The following is a 19,018-nucleotide window of genomic DNA, read 5'->3' on the forward strand; positions in this document are numbered from 1 at the left end:
AAGTCCTTGGTGGTGAGAATCACAATTTATTTAAATTCTGAATAAAAACTTCTTACGTTGACAGGTCTGTAAAATCTGAGGTCCCCATCATTCGAGTCAAAATTTACTGCATCACCACCTGATCTGTTTTGGATGCGTTTAGTTATCTGCTGTTCCTCTGCAATTGATCATGGAGACTCATCAGAATCAGCAGTGATAGGCACCCAGTCCAAAAGGAATATTGTGACTTTCATGGGTATAAAAAGTTATATCAAGCAATTGATTGTATGCGTTTCAGTCCGTCAAGCATCTGCCTGTATATTTACTGCCTCACGTTTCTTTTCCCCTCCATCAGCTTATTTTTATGGCAAAAAAAAAAGCACAAAAATTTGAATAAATCAAAACTATTGACAGGGGACTCGAACTAAGTCGGAAATATTTTACTTTCACTTTAACATTCTCACTAATATGTTGCTCACAAAAAACTTCTAAGAGTACAAATTTAACAAAAAATGCTTTAGAATGTCATACGGTGCAAATAGTGACATAGTCCATTGAAATTCAGGTTAAAATGTGTTTCCTTTATTAGGCTTCTGTTTATCAAAACCACCCAATAGTACATTAGCACCATTACCTGCAGCAAAATATATACCATTTAAAAATGATGCAACTCAGCAGTTTCTCAAACTTAGACATATGATCTTAATATTAGCTGGCACATGAGGTTTAAAACAGTATATTCAAATGTAACACTAAAGGCAAAACTGAACACAAAGCTAAATTTTTGGAAAGAAAGTAGAGAAAAAAACACTTCTACTTTAAAAGGCTTTAGCTGTTTCTCCAAGTAGCAACATTAGCATTTCTGCTTGGCTCAAACTAAAGCAAGGTTAATACAGGGTGTAGAGTTCATGGCACATGAGGGCTTTACAGTGTGAACATCGATAATATTGCACAAGACAGTTTGGAAAGCAGTACTTGTTAATTTTAATTTTTAGCCATCTTGAACAGTTTTATGCCAAAAATCTAAAGCTACCTGTTTGGAGTGTCAGTGCAACGGATGTCCAAAACTAGAAATTACTCCATATCACAATTAAATGTTCTATAATCATGTATCCAAGCGTTTTTACTCGAGAGAAGATGAAGTCGTTCCTTGTGAAGAACAGACAACTGTTTTCAGAGATTAGAGCTTGAATCAAAATTAGAATATTTTTGTAAGCGACTCAACAAAACAGCAACCACATGATTTGTTTATAAATTAAGCTTGCAATGTTAGCAAACCAACCAAACAAACAGGAAGCGAAATTGACTGAATACCGCCACAAAAATTATGCATAGAGCGGGTTCCAATTCTGAGCTCTACTTGAAAAAAAATTAAATACAATTTTGAGTGTGGCGTCTGAAAAAACCGAGCGGAGGCGCCATGTTTAATTAATGCGTTGCAGCTGCGCTACTGCGACTAAGCTAGTAGTTTCCGTTAACTCGAAAAAGAGCCAATAACGCAAAGAATTTTTTTTTTTTTGGCATTCTATTTGTTTAAAAACAAAGCATAAAAAAAACCCTACTCATAAAGCTCCAGGAGCGGATTATATTTATAAGAGGAGTTATTACTAAAAGTATGGCGAGCATTAGCAGGACCGTTATCAAAAGTAGCAACTCCCATGTTTTCTGGTTCAAATTGGGTTCGTTTTGTCATACGCTAGTTTTAAGTTAGCCACCTTTTTTTTAAAATAATTTTTTAGGAGCAACTTATTTTTCGAGTATAATAATAATAAGGCCAATGCAACACCTTATGATAGGCAGACAAAAACTGCTAGCTGCCCTGCTAGCTGGCAAAGGCCTTAAGACGAACGGACGCACCACCACAGTGACCGGTTCAACTCCACTGTTGTTACGTGTCTTACCTCGAGGTGTTGAAGTGGCGCCGCGGGTATTTAATGAAGTCCCTGAAGACAAATGTTTGGTCGAAGTCTTCGTGAAGCATATGGGGGCGGTGGCGGGAACGCGCACGTCCTAAATAAACTGATCAAGGCGTTAGCCAATCAGCAGCCATGCAGAGGGTCCATCTCTAGTTTATTCATTAGATGATGAGCTGCAGCTGCAGGCTCTGGAGGAAATGCGTCTTTTTCAGAAGCCGCTTCGTTTGGCAAAGTAAAAAAAAAAAAAAAAAAATTTAAAATAAAAAGGACAACTTTGTCGGCTAACAATTCAACATAGCAAAAGTTAAAAAAGAGGAAAAAAATACAACTGAATCAGTTTTCCATATTGTTTTTAGCTTGTGTAGAATATATATAGACAAAACTGGAGATCAATCCCTGTAAGATATTTATTTTTTTTAACACATTGAGTAAGAAAACGGAACGTCAACAATCTAAGATTATACAAACACAGTTGCACAGATCGTTTAACTCTTGAAATTGCAGATCGCTCTATACTGCCCATCTGTGGACATCCGGTGAAAACTACCTACTAGGAGCAGAAGTTGCACAGTGGTGCCATGGAAAATCTGTCAGAGGGTAGAGTGTCTGTTAGATATTTGTTGTGAACTTAAACATCTGCATGGTGCTGTAAGTAGTACTACGATGGCACTTACAAATAATAAAAATAATTGTTCCAGCTACTTGTCCATGCTTGCTAGGCTTTTTTTATTTTACACGTCTACACATTTTAAATCATGCTTTTATATATTTTTGGTGTCATTTACACATTATTGTATTAATTGTCTTGCTTTTGTAGTTCTAGAGCAAAGTCTGCTATTAAACCTCGACTAAAATGTAAAATTTAGTTTTAAAAATTAATACATCATTATAAATAAAACAGAGATTAATATGATCATGTGGAAACATTTGACATAAAAAAGAAGAAATGGGTTGGTTTGCAGTAGCACATCACTAGCTGTTTTTTTTTTTTTTTTTGGTATTTTGCTTTAAGTTTACTTCAAGTTTTATGACCAACAGCGGAACACCCACTAATAATAATTTTTAGTTGCCTAATGTGTATCACTATAAATTACCTCGATCCACTGGCCTACAATTGTACAACTACAAGCATAAACTCTAAGCAATGCTGATATTCTTAATACATTACATTGGGAATACATTCTTGAAAGCAGCCTCTCTCCAGTGACTTTTCCCCCCCACCTTCCACAAATAGACTTGACTTGTGCAGTCACACCTGCACGGAAATTCAGAAAGAGTATACACAATGTGCCTATGAAAGCAAGAACTTCATCCAGCAACTCCAAGTGGCACAACATGCAGGCTGCAGAGTGTAACCTACATAGCTTTGTTCATGTCAAGAGTTACACAGGATATATCTATTTTTAATAAGTTAGTGTTTGAAAATAGAGCATAAAAACAAAGAGTTTATTTCAAGAGGGTTGTTTTGCACTTAATATAAAGGCCTCTAGAAGATAAACTATGTTTTAAATTAACCTGTTGTAGTGATCGTTTTCCAAAATTACTCTTCCCCATGTCTCAGCACTGCACACGATAGAAAAAAGCGTTACCATAAAACCCTCATTGATTACCCGAAAGCTCTCCAGCTCATAGTTGAAAATCAGCCGTCACATGAATGCACCACAGTGACTTTCCTCCCCCCCATCCCCGTCACGTCTGCATGCAATAAGATGATCTGCTCTGCACACCAAAAGGACCAACCGAAACAGCCTATTCCAATGGGTTGATTTCAAAATGCTTGAAGCGGATGAGCAAATGTGCAGAAAAAGATCTTACCGTTTCTATAAACGAAAGTTAGGGGCGTCCTTGGGGCAAACAATCTCTGAATGAAACACCTGGTCAAATGATGTGGATTCCGCGCTCTCTTTTTCTCTCTCTCTTTTTTTAGTTCAAACTTGGAAACATAACAAAAAAAGCCAACACAAACGAGATAAAATGAGAAAAATAAAATGTTTTATTAAATCAAAAAAAAACAGGAATGATATCGTTTCAGCAAATGCACGAAACAAACAAAAAGGTAAAAGGGAGGAGGAGGAAGGGAGAGGGGGGAAGAAAAAAAAAAAAATCCAAAGCCAACAGAAGAAAGAAAAAGGAATCAAATAATGAAACAAAAAAAGAGCCCGGCTTTCTGCCCCGTGTCTCGCTCTTTACAGGTGCGCCACACAAATACGCCACATCACTGGAGTGGAAAGCGACGCGGAAGAGGAGGCTGTCTTTAAAAGAAGCTAGTCCTGCCGGGGAATATATGCGGGCCGCATCACAGCGCGCCTATATAACTCTCCGCACTCGCCGTTTCATCCCATTCAACCTACTCACGAGCATGCGTCGGACGCGGAGGTATACCCGGAGTGGCTCCCCGTCCGCTGCTCCCTGCGTGCGGCGGCTCTTAAACGCCATTGGCTCTTAGCGCCGCGCGTCTCTCCTGGATCACAAGCTGCAATTCGTCCCCGAGACAGTCACTCAAAGAGACAGCGCGTTTATTCCTCATCCTCTTTTCTTTCTTCTCCCTTTATATGGCATTTGAAGTCAAACACCGTTCCACTGAAGGACGGACAAGCGTCATTCGTTTCACTTTCAACCCACATTCTGCATTGAAATGACCCGATGGCCATTTAGGGTGCGCTACTTTCAACGTGTTGGCTTTTATTGTATCGTCAGATTAAACACTATTTAAAACAAAAACCTATCTCCGTCGCCCGTTTCCCGCCTCTCTCTGTCCGTCTTTATCTGGTTCATTCACATAATGTATCATCAGAGTAAATAACAGCAGGCATCAGCGTGTCATTCTGCCGCAAACTCGTCTATACGCTAATCGAAAGCTGCTGATTTCAGCACCACAGACAGCGCCGCGCTCGCATATAGACCGCCTGCTCTTCAGTCAGAACCGAGTACTGTGCAGTTCAGCGTCCAGAACTCGGATGAGAAACAAAGATAGGCGTTTACGTTACGAACAGGCTGCTAAAAGCTCCAGTTTAAATCACTTGTGAGGCCCATTGTACAGCCTGAGTGGAGCAACAGTTAGACTGGGAGAAAGAAAAGTGTTTCTGGGCAGGAACCAGCAAAACTCCTTACATAGAAAATAGCTTTGCCAATTTATTAATTCCAAGGCATCTTAAGACTCAAACAAATGCCATGCAAATATGTTCATACAACTGACACACCAATACAAAAACCTGTGCAATCCACACGCTTGCTACGTTACTGAATTATGAGTCCACCTGTGTGAAATTTAGCTTAGTATAAAGTCAGATGTTCTTTGATAACCCAATAGTTTTGGTTAGAGAATATTACTGACAAACAGCATCATTATGTCCAAGGAACACAGAAGAAAGCTGTTGTTAAACAAAAATGATGACAAGTTGCATTAAAATTTGCCACAGGTACAAACACAAGAAGATGCTATGATCAGGTGAGATCAAAGTTCAACTTTTTGGCCCACATGTAGATTTTGAAATGACCCCAGTCAAGTCCAGACTAGGGTCTGGAGGACCCTGTAGTGTTCCCAATAAACCTATGCAGGTACATGGAGAATAGAATAAAAAGAATACATGGTTTTCAAATAGTAAAAACAGAAACATTTGCTATAGCTTCGTATTTAACGTCATGAATCAATAGGGGATTGAAACACATTTTTCACCAATGTTCTCTAACAAATCTGAGACCTTCACAGAATATTAAATTCCAATAAATTCCCTTGAAGAGGGTGGCTGTGCAGTGACTAAATGGGAAAAAGTTCAAGGTGTATGAATACTTTTGCAAGGCATTATACTGTATTTGTTCCTTGACCTATTGTCAAAACTAATCTAAGGCAGTGAGCCCAAATCCAGACTGACCAAATCACAGCCAATTTAAAAACAGCAAGAAGCACAGCAACCATAAATCAATTCTCATTTATAAGTAATTTTGTGCTCCTGATTCAGTGCTTTTTGCAAGACTGTATACTTGATTATGCAAGTAATCAAAAAACACAAAAGACACAAGAACATAAGTGCAAAATTGTTTTTCTTGAGCCATTTTTAATTAAATTTGAAAAATGCAGACTTGCAAATTCCATTTTACCAAGAATTTAGTTTAAACTATTCCAACTGCAGCTGCTAGAAAACAAAGAACTAAGATCTGTGCCATCGTTGAATGCTATGCTGTATCTGCTAAACTTGAAGTCCATTCAAGGGAGGTAAATGGCAAATCATTTTACGTAAATCGACATGAAACCACATAAGTGTTAGCGTGGATTCTAGTATTCCATAAAGAAAGTAGAGACGTTGTAATACAGTGTCTGGAAGTGTTGAAAGGAGAATTTGCCTGCAGATCGTCTCGCAGCTTGTGCTCGTCTTGGCAGCTTTGCTGACAGGTCTGAACTGAAAAAAGGGAAAAACAAAGATCTTTTAAAAATGCACATATTGCAAGCAGGTGTTACCAGTAAACATAAATATCCAATCTATGCTACACACCACACATTCATCTAGCACAACCAAACAAAACTTGTTTGTTTTAAATAAGGCTGAGTAAATAGTGCACCAGTAGTGTGTTTCAGAGCAATTTTGTTGCTCTGAGCATCACTCTTGGTAGTCTGATGTAGGTCCAGCTTTCTGACTCACAGTAGGTGGCATTAGCATGTGATCATGATGTAAAACCTGGAAATCCTTTTCAGATGTCTGCTTTTAAAAAAATCTTTTTTTTTTCTTACTGCCAACATTAAAGAAAGGTAAAGACAAAAGCAATCAGAATCAAGACGTTTACATCCAGTCTAGTTTCTGAATCTCCTTGAAGTTATTGTCACTCACAAATCATTAACATTTAGACCTCTTAAGATGAAAGAAGGACCTAAGCCTATTGTCTCATTTTATGGTAATTTGGGAACGTACAGCACGGTGCAAAAGTCTTCTCTCATTTCTTCACGTTGTCACACTTGTTGATGCTGCTGTTACAAGCAACCAGCTTATTTGAAACGTTAGACATTTTCCTACCTGCAGCTTGTCGATTTACGGAACTTAATCAATGGAAAACAACAAGAATAACCAAGTTTGAAGGACAGGAAGTGTATTCTGGCATAAACAAGTAGATTCTCAAAACAGCTGTCAGTTGAAAACTTCGCAGGCACACTATATAAAGAAAATATTTCGCTCATTATATCTGGCAGAACTTTGTTGGATGATTACATATTTTTCAAAAACATAAGGGAACTTTGGATAAAGAAAACATGAAAAGGCAGACCAATTCGAAAGAGAAATTTCAAAAGATTTTCTGGAAGCCCCCCAAAAAACTACTGATCAAGACACTTAAAAAATGTCTAATTGAAAGCACAAACCTCAATGTATTTTTGGGGGGATTTTATGTGATGGACCAACACCAACCAATAAAAACTGAAAAGCATAGGGTGCGTTTGTATTTGGCGCCCTATCCTGTAATACCCCTAAAAAAATCCCAACAAGCCTCTGAAGTCACCTAACTTGGGAACAGAGTCAACTTGTGTGTAATTTAACCTCAGAATCCAGCCGTTCTATGAACTTCCTCACTGATTTCTTAGGGATCATCATTTAACAAAGATTAGGTATAGATAGATTAGGTATAGATCTATTGTGTAGATGCTTAAAGCCGGCCAGGCTATTCAACTGTAAACCCATCCATCCATCCATCCATTTTCTGTTCACCCTGTGTCCCTAATGGGGTCGGGGGGGTTGCTGGTGCCTATCTCCAGCTACGTTCCAGGCGAGAGGCGGGGTACACCCTGGACAGGTCGCCAGTCTGTCGCAGTCAACTGTAAACTATATACTAAATTTTGAGCATTTCAATTGTTGAGCCAATCCTCTGAAGACAGAAAGCAAGGCAAACCGGTAAACCCACAGTCATCCACCTAAAGACATCAAAAGGAGTTTTAAAATACAGACTTGGATCTCTATCCATACATTCAGTTATGTGCCTTATTGTTTCTTGTTTAATTTTTAAAGTAAACCCTTTCGGTCCAAGTATTCCTGAGTTACCTCTTAAAGCCTAGATTAAATACCCAGACACAGTGTCGGTCTCAGTTGTTCTGGCTTGGGACTGAACAAACAGCCGGCAAGTACTCCTAGAGCAATGGTGTATTAAATGCTATGCTGCTCAGGAGAATTCCCTGCGTGGCAGCCAAGGCAACAATCATTAGCAAATCTTACCAGCTTCCTGCAGCTTTGGTCCAGCACTGTCTTGCTGTCAGGGCCTCGCAGCACGCTCCTGGCCAACCACACCATACCCAGGGAGCTGTAGGAAATCAGCCGTCTCCGTTCCACCAAGGAGACCAGACATATTAGGCTGCGAGCTGCAGAGCACCCTCTGGGTGAAAGATTAATTAGAGCTGACAAATCGCATACTATTGGAAACAAGCCCAATACATCACACAAAGATGGCTCACATGAAGCAAATGAAAGTGATTCAGTGGCTCCAAGAGGCCTGAAGTATTCCTCCAAGTCCTGTTGAATTATGGTTAGCACACTACTGCTTCCCATCTTGTGAAAAAAAGTATTCAACCAGGAGTGTTTGGCTCAAGAGCATGCAAATGTAATGCATTTGTTCACCTTTATTTTTTTTTTAAACACACATACAGGCAGCAGCTGTTATCAGTTTGACACCCAGTTTTGCTGCTTGTATGAAATTTACCTACTCTTCTCAGAGGTTCTCAAAAAGTAAAATCATGCTGAGCTCCAGTTACCTGAGAAGTTGGAACTCGGAGCTGGTTTTGACGTGGTTAGACCCAAAGTAACAGCGTTCTAGTTAAAAAGTCGGAATTTCAACGTGGCGACGCCCATAAACATCATTTCTAATAGTTCTGGCAACCATAATTCTTTAAGTTTACGTTTCATAAGCTAACACCACTTTTAAAATTTTTCAGATCAGAGTTCCAGGTGCAACATGTACCACTGATTTTGGACGCACTTTTGCATGTCTGTATTGTAAAGTGAACATTTTTTCACCACTTCCTGCTACTGTTAATGCGAGGAGCGCATGACGCCCGAAGTCCGCCTTACAAGTCCAAAATTATAGGGCGTTGCAGTTAATTGTTCGTACTGGGAAGACGGGATTTCCCAGTTCCGTGTACAACTGGAACGCAACATTAGCTCGCCATATCCTAGTAGCAGTGTGCTGTCCAAGAGGGTGTGGCCTTAAAGGGATATTACTCGAAAAAGCCTCCCAGACACTCAGCATAAGACTAGCAAAAAACATACTTTTGTTGTTTGTTTGTTTTATTAAGTGAATGCATTGAGTCCAAGTAACCCATGAACAGGCTGATTGAGAAAACTCTTTACTATAAACATAGAATTGTTAACACAGGAACTATAATGGGGCATAATGGGAAAAAAATGCAAAGGATGCATATTTTTGAAGCTATTTCCAAATTAGGGCCACCAAATATTTGAATACACTCCTTGAAGAAAAATTATGTTGAAATAAGCAATATATATATATATATATATTAAAAAATCCTATTCTATGTTTTTTGTGCTGTATGTGCATATAACTTCTACAACAGAATGAAACTAGTGATATTCATTATTTTGCTGAAAAATATAGACTTTATTGTTTTTAAGGAGTTACCGTTTTCTCCTTTGCATAGGTATGGGACGGACTGACAGTCACAGATGACAAAACACTGAGTTTAATCTACTTAAAGTTCAAACAATAAAAGCAGACATTTGATCAGTGGTCTCCAGCCCAACTTTAAACAAATAAATACATAAATAAATTTGAGCCCTTCGCTTTCACAATGAAGCAGAATTTTACTCTGTAAATAATAAAATAATATTATTATTATTTTATTATTTACAGAGTATATATATATATATATATATATATATATATATATATATATATATATATATATATATATATATTTCTCCTTCTTCCTACCCTCCTCCAACCTCTCCCAAAGTGTCAAGCTTGAGGCCAACTGTATTTTGCAGCCAGAAGAATCTCTTTGAATTGAAAAGTTGTAGGATTTTCAGCTAGTCTGGTGAATTACTGGAAATATTTTCTAACAAGATGATTTTTCTACAGCATAGACATTTCCTTGAACTTTGTTTCTTTATCTTTACAGGGTAAAACCTACCTCCTCTCTTGAATATGTGGAGACATTATTTGATGCGGAAAGATTCTAAAACAATTATCTTCTAAACTAAAAATCAACAAATTAAGACAGTTTTGTTACGTCGTTCTATTATATTGCATCTGTCCCTGAAACCTTATATTTTGAATGCCTGCATTTATTCATTAAAATACAACGCAGGTCAGAAGTTTGTGCATCTATCATTAGCATAAACCTCAAAACCACCAGAACCAATAGTAGTGAAATAGAGCTATAGCATGATACTGCCACCACCATGCTTTAGACTGCGTAAAGTGTGCTTAGCTTTGGGAGCCTTGCCTTTATTCCTCCAATCATACTTTTGTTTCATTGTAGCAAAAAAACTTAAAATATTTCTCCTCTGAGCATACAAAACACAAAAGTCTCAAACAATTCCTCAATTCTTATCTTTTCTATGCCCATTGATAATCAAAAGAGCTCCTCAGTCCCTTGCATACTCTCCCTAAATGTCAAAGGTAGGTTTTCTCTTGACCTTGCCTCCCTTTCTGTGAACTCGGTGGCATTCTGCGGCGACGAGAGGCCGGGCATTTCATCACACATGGGCATTCTTTTCCCACAGTGTCTGCAGAGGAGTGAGATGTCAATAGTACTTCCTTCGAGACATTATTGGACGCCGTGCAGGAGCCTTTTGTGCAACGATGGTCCCAGTGTGGCATGAAGGTGATTATTAAGACTCCCTGCTGTTGCCAGAATAAAAGCATCCCGAGATGAGCTCAGGAAGATGCTGCAAAAAGAGGATAATAAGTAAAACTGTTCTGAAATATCCCTTAGAGTGACTCATTTTTTGTCTTCGGTCCCAAAGATTGCAGTGATTAGAGAAACAGAGGAAGAATCTTAGATAAGTGTGAGGTTGGGAAGAAGATCTTCCTCTTCTGACTTTAGTGCAGGTCATTTAACTCTGCAGGCAATGCAGGAAGTGTTTCTTTAGGTGTGTTAAATCATTCTAAAATGGAGAAACAAAATGGGGTCACTCAGTTCTGCAAGAAATATTCGTTTATTTCTAGATTTGTCAGCAAATGATGTACATTTGGAAATCTGGAAAAGGGCTTTTCAGGTCTGCTTTTAGGGAAGTATATTTTGTAACATTAATGGTAAAAAAATGACCTGTATATCACTTCACCAATCACAATGAAATATTGAGACAATTTTCAACATGTGAGATGTCACAGGGCGTTACCCTGAGGTACCCAACCAATCAGCGGTGGTCGAGACTTCACTGTTCATTCTGTCTGCAAGCTGCAGTTTGTGACCCACAAAGCGTTGACACTTAAAGTGGGAAGAACCAGACTTTATAAAGCTGACTGAGGGAAATGGGTGTGTAGAAATCTGTGTGATGACAGACAGCTGGAAATCCCATTCTCCAGCACTGTTATTTTGTCGACAGACAGAAAAATCTACCACTTTCTTTGCCATTATTAACATGCATTTGCATCCATTATTTCAATCCGAGATCTCGTCATGCAGGTAACAAGTTCAGTGGAGACACCCAGACATTCCTCTCCTGGAACTGAAAAGAACTTGAGAATTCATTGGGAATCCTCAAGGTGTTTTCAGGGTAAAACATGATTGTCTCTACGGAGCATTGTCTGAAAATCTCCTCAGTGAGATGACCACCATGTTACTATGTTCAAACTACGACTTTTTAAAACTTTTTTATTTCCAGTAGCAGCTAGTTGTGCTGCAGTTCCGACACTAGATACTAAGTCTTAGTAAATTAGAATGCAATTTATTATAGTTATTGAATTAAAAAATAAAAAATCAAGCTAATATACTATATATTCATCACACACAGACATATCTCTTAGGTGATTATTTCTGTTTGATTCTAACTTACAGCCAAGAAAAACAAAATCCTATAATACATAAAACCAAAAAAAAAAAAAAAAACAAAACCAAAACTTTTTGAAACCAAAACTTTAAATTATGGCCTACACAACCATTGGGAAAACAAACTTCACAGTTGGTGACATACTACACAAAGAGGGTCACATAACCATGATTGTACACTACTTTGTCTAGGATATATATTGAAAATGTACTGCTTTGTTTTTGCATTACATGCCTGAGACAAAAAAAATAACAGACATCCTCCTGAAGAACATAATACTGAAAAGTCATTTGGGGATGTGACGTTAATGTCCAACTGTCATGCAAGCTCCTACACACACGCACACATTGAGAGACAGAAAAAAAGGCTCACAGGGTCTGAGATCATGTTCACTTGTTTTATTTTTCCCAGTCAATAGCAGAGGTAGATGATAGAGCATGACGTCACAGAGCTAGGCCATCCAATGCTGGTCCTGCCGGGAAGTCGGTGGTCCCAGAGTGACTGTTAATGCTGGGTTATATCAGACTGGATGATGTCATTGTAGAAGCACTGGAACCACAGGGACACAGATGACATAGTGATGCACCGGCACACCACCAACATGACAGATTTGAGGTTAATAGAAAAATATTTTTCTTTTCTTCTTGGTATTTATTTTATTATGACTCTGTGTGGAGACAGAGTTTTGTGCAATGCACTAAAATGTGTTTTACAACGGCTTACAAAAATACTGAAACCTCATAAATGTTTTCTCATATTGTAACCAAGAACTGTAATGTATTTATAGGGACATCATAAGGCAGACAAACACAAAGTAGTGCACAACTGTAAAGTGGATGATAAAGGATACATGGTTAAAAAAAGAAATCTTCACAGTATTAAAAATCTGAAAAGTGTGAAGGGAATTTGTATTCAGTCCTCTTTCTCTGCAACACTAAAAGAAAATCAACTAACTGAGCTTTCCTGTGGGGGTTTTTCAGGGAAGTGGAATCTGGTTAAAGCTGATGGAAGATGCTGTAGATGACAGAAAGAGAAAACAAATGCGGGGTTGCTCCCTACCATTTGAGAAAGAGACAAAAGGTTCTCCTTCCAGTTGGACCGGAAAAAGGCAGTAAACACCAGGCTGGAGCTGGATTACAATGGAATGCCTATTTTTCTGTGAAAAAGTTTTAAAAAACGATGTAACCCTTAAAAATACGGATGAAATGTAATAGTTGTAATGTGATAAAATGGGACAAAGCTAAAGCAGTATGAACGCCTTTGCTAAGGCACTGTATGTTATTTATGAAGCCTTTCGGTAGCAAGCCATCATCAGTTGAAGGCGTTATGGGATGCTTAAATGAGTCAAAAAGAATGACAGTGAGTTGTGATCTCTTTGTCAGAGACTTTAACAAGCTGTGCATGTGCAGTATGAAGCTATTTTCATTCTTTATTTTAGAAACCAAATCAGTTTCGTTTTTTTTTCGTGTATTCAACACAAAAAGCACAGTTTCAATAATACATCATCTTTGGTGTGTTTTATTAAATTCTATTCCATAAAAATAAAAAAAAAAGCCCTGATACAACCAAAAATAAATAAAACCTGAAAACTGTTTCTTTCATCTTGTTCCTCTGAGAAAAAAACCCATCTCACTGTGAAGCAGTGGATCTTGAAGAAAATGGGGCATGAAATTTCAATTAGACATGTCGAGATCCTGAGTAATTTGTATGTTTTCTCCTTATTCTCACAGCCCCCTCCTCCCATTTTTAACACTTGTTCATCTCTTGCGGACAAATGCTGAGGAATCCCTGACCAGGAAGCGCCCCCTTCTGCCTCTGGGATAACATGGTCTAAACAGTCTGATTGGAGAGCAGGAAAAACAGCCCGACTGAGCGTAGGACGAGCAGGTGCAGGTGAGGCAGCGATCGATTTGGTTGTCTGCAGATAAAATAAGAAATCAAGGGGGTTGCGGGGACGTGAAGGGGGGGAGTTGTGACAGCGCTCCCTGACAGGCCTTAGGAGGCTCCAACAGATCTGAGAGGGAATTTCCCAGAAAACAAACAAAAGGCATCATTAAAGCAGCGACTGCGCGCATTTTCTCTCCTAAGTGGAATTTGCTCTTTTGCCTCCCTTTTAAATCCAGAAGAAGAGGTTGCCTTTAAGATCTCGTTTGATGGAAAGCCAATTGTCTTTTCCTTCAGTCTCTGGCGTGAGCTTTAACAAGAACTGCCCTAACTTTTCAGAGAAAATAGTCCAATTTAAGGTAGTTATTTCTTTGTATCGCCAGCCAAAGCTTTCTGGAGCATTCTCAACAAAGGCAGCATTTTATTGTGCTTTAAAAGGTGCTGGCTTTTTATTCCCTCACCAACAGATTTTTAGTGCAAAGAGGGTCAAACCAACCAGTGGAAAGTTAATCATGAGATAATTTACTACTGATTCGTTAAAGTTCTTAAAGGAGGTCTTCTCAGTAACTCTAATGAATAGAACAATAACAAACCACAGGTCAATTTGCACTCTTTGTTTTAAAACTGGCCCCAAGCTCACAGCCTGCCCGTGTATCATTCTTGCCCTCCAATCAGGTCGGGAAAACGAGGCACATAAAGCAGCGCAGGGAGAGCGTTCTGTTACCTTTATTAAGGCTTAAAAGCATGAAAAACTCCACTCGCACCGAAGGCACACAGGCATGATTAACTGCGCCTGTCGTCAGGTGAAATCTGTTTTAACCTTCAGCTCTCTTTGTTGTGATGTTTTGATGGTTTCCATGTGAGAAAGCAAAGAACTGCAGCTCCAAAATGTCAGCTGAAAATGTCTTCCTGTTCTCTGGTTTAAACAAATGAATCCAAATATTTGGAGAGGAACGTGCTTTGAGCAGTTCCTTTTCTTTTTCCTCATATTTTATCTTTTAAATGTGATCAGATGGAAACTGGAGCACGTTGCAAGCAAACCAAGTAGGGGGATCTGTGCTTCGTAACACGGACATACTGTAGTTATTAAGAGATCAAGGTGATCAGAGACAATGCTTGATTATAAACTAGAAGTGCAGAATGTGCAGAGAAAAAATATCTCAGAGACCATCACACAACCACTTGCAAGTTTTAATACAGTTTTATTACATCATAAATTGGAATCCAAAAGAATGTATTTTTCTTGTAAATTTCTCATTCCATAGCATCAAACAATATCTTACTTTGGATTTATCTGTATGCCTTCAGTCTTAAATTTCAGGGGTGTTTTTTTTGTCTTTTTACAAATTCAAGTATTTCTAACATCATTAAACATTAATTTTTTTATGTAAATTATTATTATTTTACACTTTTCCCAAACACTAAATGGTTTCATTTGATGTCATGCTTATCTGTCTGTCCCAGAAAGCCAGTTAGCCAAAAAAAATAATAATAATTTGATTCTCCTCTCTCACTGCGCATTTGGTTCATAAGTAATAAAGACCACTACACACAAATAGTGCTATAGAATACAGACCATAGTGGCATATATAAACAACTGAAAAATGTTTTTTGTGCACACTGAAGTTGTGTTTGTCTGGCGTTAAATTGAAATTGATAATCTGAGAAATTCATCTCCTGCAATATGTTGTTGCTTCATGCTTGTAAGGCCTTGCAGGGACATCTGATGCGATAACGCATAAAACTTTGTCAAGCCAGGCATTACAATTCGGGCTGTGGGGATAAAGCATTTTTCAAAAGACAGCATATTTTCATTTGTGAGAGCATTTGCAAGCATAAATAATGCCCCTTTCTTTTGACGACTGAAGGGCTTGACAGCTTTGCTATGCACAAACAAATCAGGGACTTCTCAGTCCATACAAGGTGGAGCAATTTGAGCTAAACTGACCTGGTTGGGGTCACAAAATTACAAAAAATGTGCGATTAGATGGCATTTTGTCATGTGGAAAAAAAGGACTGAAACCCACTGACATTTTACAATTTTATTTGCACGTTTTTTCTTACATCTTTTCAAATCTCCCACTGAAAATGTTAAAAAGACAGTTTTACCGCAAAACAACCCATAAAAGATATAACGACAAGACCAAAGGGTTTTATCATTTGAAATGTAAATGTAAAAAAAAACGTAAAAATGTTGACACTGATTTTCACTCTAATTATTTTCTTTGTATATACGTTTTAAATTACGAAAGGCCACTTGCTGTAATTCAAGGTGTTCTTGAGCTTCGCCCTCAAAAGTGGCACATAATTGCAATTTATTATGCATTAGTCAAATCAAGAGTCAGCCAGGACATTGCAGCTCTCCACATGAGGAGCCAACATTTATTCTCAAATTAAAGGGATGATTTTATAAGGAGGCACAGAGTGAGGAATAATAATGTTATAAACTCAGGTCAAACAAACAGTTGATAGGATGTTTAATTATTCAGCCATGGCAGTTTGCTGAGATAATGGCTTCTTAGACCTAATGAATTTAACTAAAGAGAAACGTGATGGCTCCTGTTTTGATTCTCCATCTGAGCTTTGATTTGGCTGGGAAGTGTTACCTCGGTGGATCTCCGCATTTAATTGCTTCCAGCGAAAGAAATATTTGTACAAATTGCACAGTGAGGCCTTACAAGATGACTTAATCACCTGCCTCATCTATTATTTCTGTATTTTTATGAGAAAGAACAAATCCAGAGAGGACAAAAAGGACCTGATCACTATTTATACCTTGTGTTAGCATGCTAGTTCAAGCACTTTTGTTGAAATGTATAAAAATTGGGTTAAAATCAATAAATGTAAGGAACTTTTGAAACTTTTCGAAGGTTTTAAAACTCTGCCTTTGGTGCGTCTAGCTGATTTTGTTGAATCAAGTTGAAATTGGACGTACGTTTTTATTTACATTTTAGCTACAAGACAACATTTAAAGCATTCGATTTCAAAGAGAAGTATTAGAATAGATATTTGTTTTGCTTTTAGGGAGCGACAGGAACGCTGCCACAAAATAAGAAAGTTATGAATCACAAAACATTTTTAATACTGGTCATAAATGAGAAATCACTTTTTTTTGTGGAAAAATGATCAGAAATTTGTATATTTTATTTTTTTGCATTCTGTTTTGCTTGTTGTTTTGTTGAAAGACATGTTTCTAGTAGCTGATTGTTCCGGTAGTATATGCATGAGGACCCTCACACTGAGATATCTGTCATTAACTGGCACCTGAACCTGCTCAGCTCTTGAAAGAAACTATAGCACAAACTCTTTTAATATATAATCCTTCACAGTATTTTATTAATCTAAGACCTCTTTAATTTTTTCTGTGTCATTCAACCATCTGCTGAATGCTAAACTGTTAAATCAACAACAGAAACAGACAAATCAACATATCCTGCTTTGAAGGCGTAAAAGGTTCTCATGAATTTATGATGTAGTACACAAATTGATGCTGCAGAAATATGTTTGGGTGACAATCAGAATGGAGAAGACGCAAACAAAAATCTATATCCATTACCGTCCCGGAATGGAACATGCAGTAGAAAAGGTAATCTCAGTCTTTTCGAGAGGCACAGACACCAATCATATGTGCCTGTGTGTGATTACAGGGAGCTCAATTAGTGTTGGCTCAGGGGACAGTTCAGTCACACAGACAAACATTTCCCTGTCACTGCCTGCGTGACCTGCAATCATTGGTCCATCTTAGCTCCACTGATTGAGTTCAACAGTTTTGGAATAGTGGACCTCAAACATACCTGCTTTAAATCACTTACAGCTGCAACAATGTAAAAAAGTTTTTACTTCCTAACAGATTTCTTGTTTCAGCTCTTTTGTCACACCTGTCTGTTTCATCAAGATCACTGAATGCATTTTAATTTCAGACGAAAGTATCCTGAGTATGTACAAAAGCATTCAGATTTTAGATCCCATTAATTTTATTAATTACTGGGAAACTATCCAAACCAACCCAGTCCTAAGTGAAAAAGTATCTGTTTGACCACGGATTAAATCATGACCTAACTCCGACCTACCATATATCTTTGTTCAGATTCACAAGCCACAGCCAGGCCTGATCTAGAAACAATGTAACTCATTCAGTACCTATCTGACAATGCGAAGTAGGGTAAAATATCTCAAAAAGCAACAAATCATGCATTCATCTTACAAAATGAAAGAGCAGATGAGAGGCAAATCCATCATCTACCAGCATGAAGAGGCTTACAAAGCCATTCCAAGGGGCTTTGAGGTGTTGGAAGAGTGGTGAACTGTGCAGCTGTTTCTCTCCTCTCCTTTTTCTACATCTCAGGACAGCATGCAACATTGCCAGTGCCAGTTGACATGACAGAACAATCACAGCATTTGAGCAAAAGAACATCATAGCAGCAGGCATGAGCACAGGGGTGTCAGTGTGCTGGTACGGGCCTGCTTTGTCAGGATCTGGTCGACTTACCACAGCTGATGGGACCATGAACTCAGCTCTCTAGCTGAAAATCTAGAGACGACAGTACAATGTCCATCCATCAGTTTGAGACCTTAAACTCAATGCACTTGAACTACATCACAAGGATTCAAAGCAAAAACTAAAATAAAAGTCTGACCGTATTGTGATGCTGACATTCATCAAACAGGGAATTCGTGCTTACATAGAGCAAGGATGGTTTTAACAGCTTTAGTCCCTTAAGTAATAAAATAATTATTATAAAACCAAATTTTTGTATTTGTGTAATCATATTGTCTGACATAAAAGTCCAATTAATTGACCTGAATGTTTTAAGCCTGACAAAAAGCAAAACATTATTAACCTATAAGGGGGGAAAATATATTTTCATAGCACTTTAATTCAGAATTAGATGCTGAGATTTTGTATATACATATATGCGAGCGTGTGCGTGTGCGAATGTGTGTAAAAATTCTACAGTTTCTCTGATTTGTACACCTCAAGCAGCTGTGTGTTGTCCTGTAACGCTCATCTATGCTCTCATATGTATCCCCCATTCTCATGCAATGTTAAACATACTTGTGTTTTCACAGTAAAAAAAACAAAAAAAAACAGGTCTTGTTAATTCAACCACACAAGTTTTACTATCTGGAAATATCACATTAAAGACACCTCATTTAAAATGGAAGCATAATTGAATATGAGATTTTTAATGCAAGATCCCCCGGCACAGAGATATCAGAAGCAACCCACATTTCAAAGTGGCTCTAATATGATTT

At 38.1% G+C, this 19,018-nt stretch overlaps 1 protein-coding gene and 2 long non-coding RNA genes across 6 annotated transcripts in view; 1 reads left to right on the top strand and 2 right to left on the bottom strand.

Moving 5' to 3' along the window:
- elavl2 (ELAV like neuron-specific RNA binding protein 2) overlaps positions 1–4,116 on the bottom strand; it is a 40,422-nt gene extending 36,306 nt beyond the window's left edge. Inside the window, exons 1-2 of one of the 4 annotated variants that reach the window (XM_028038368.1) lie at positions 3,711–4,116; positions 1,881–1,998 (exon numbers count right to left, since the gene is read on the bottom strand). In XM_028038368.1, coding sequence (XP_027894169.1) covers positions 1,881–1,960 — 80 coding nt within the window. In that variant the 5' untranslated portion in view covers positions 1,961–1,998; positions 3,711–4,116. Of the gene's footprint in view, positions 1–1,880; positions 1,999–3,710 lie in introns of those variants that run through there. The other 3 variants (XM_028038371.1, XM_028038370.1, XM_028038367.1) reach the window with 3 other exon arrangements.
- Positions 4,117–4,373: 257 nt separating this feature from the next.
- Positions 4,374–10,815, top strand: LOC114157423 (uncharacterized). The gene is made up of 2 exons (XR_003598153.1): positions 4,374–6,108; positions 10,610–10,815. It is a non-coding gene; the product is annotated as an uncharacterized LOC114157423 (long non-coding RNA).
- A 1,441-nt stretch (positions 10,816–12,256) lies between these two features.
- Positions 12,257–19,018, bottom strand: part of LOC114157573 (uncharacterized) — a 145,592-nt gene continuing 138,830 nt past the window's right edge. The window contains exon 4 of the long non-coding RNA XR_003598191.1: positions 12,257–12,427. This is a non-coding gene — a long non-coding RNA (uncharacterized LOC114157573). The remainder of the gene's footprint in view (positions 12,428–19,018) is intronic.

This window comes from Xiphophorus couchianus, chromosome 14 (genome assembly GCF_001444195.1).
Source record: "Xiphophorus couchianus chromosome 14, X_couchianus-1.0, whole genome shotgun sequence".
NCBI classification, from domain to species: Eukaryota; Metazoa; Chordata; class Actinopteri; order Cyprinodontiformes; family Poeciliidae; genus Xiphophorus; species Xiphophorus couchianus.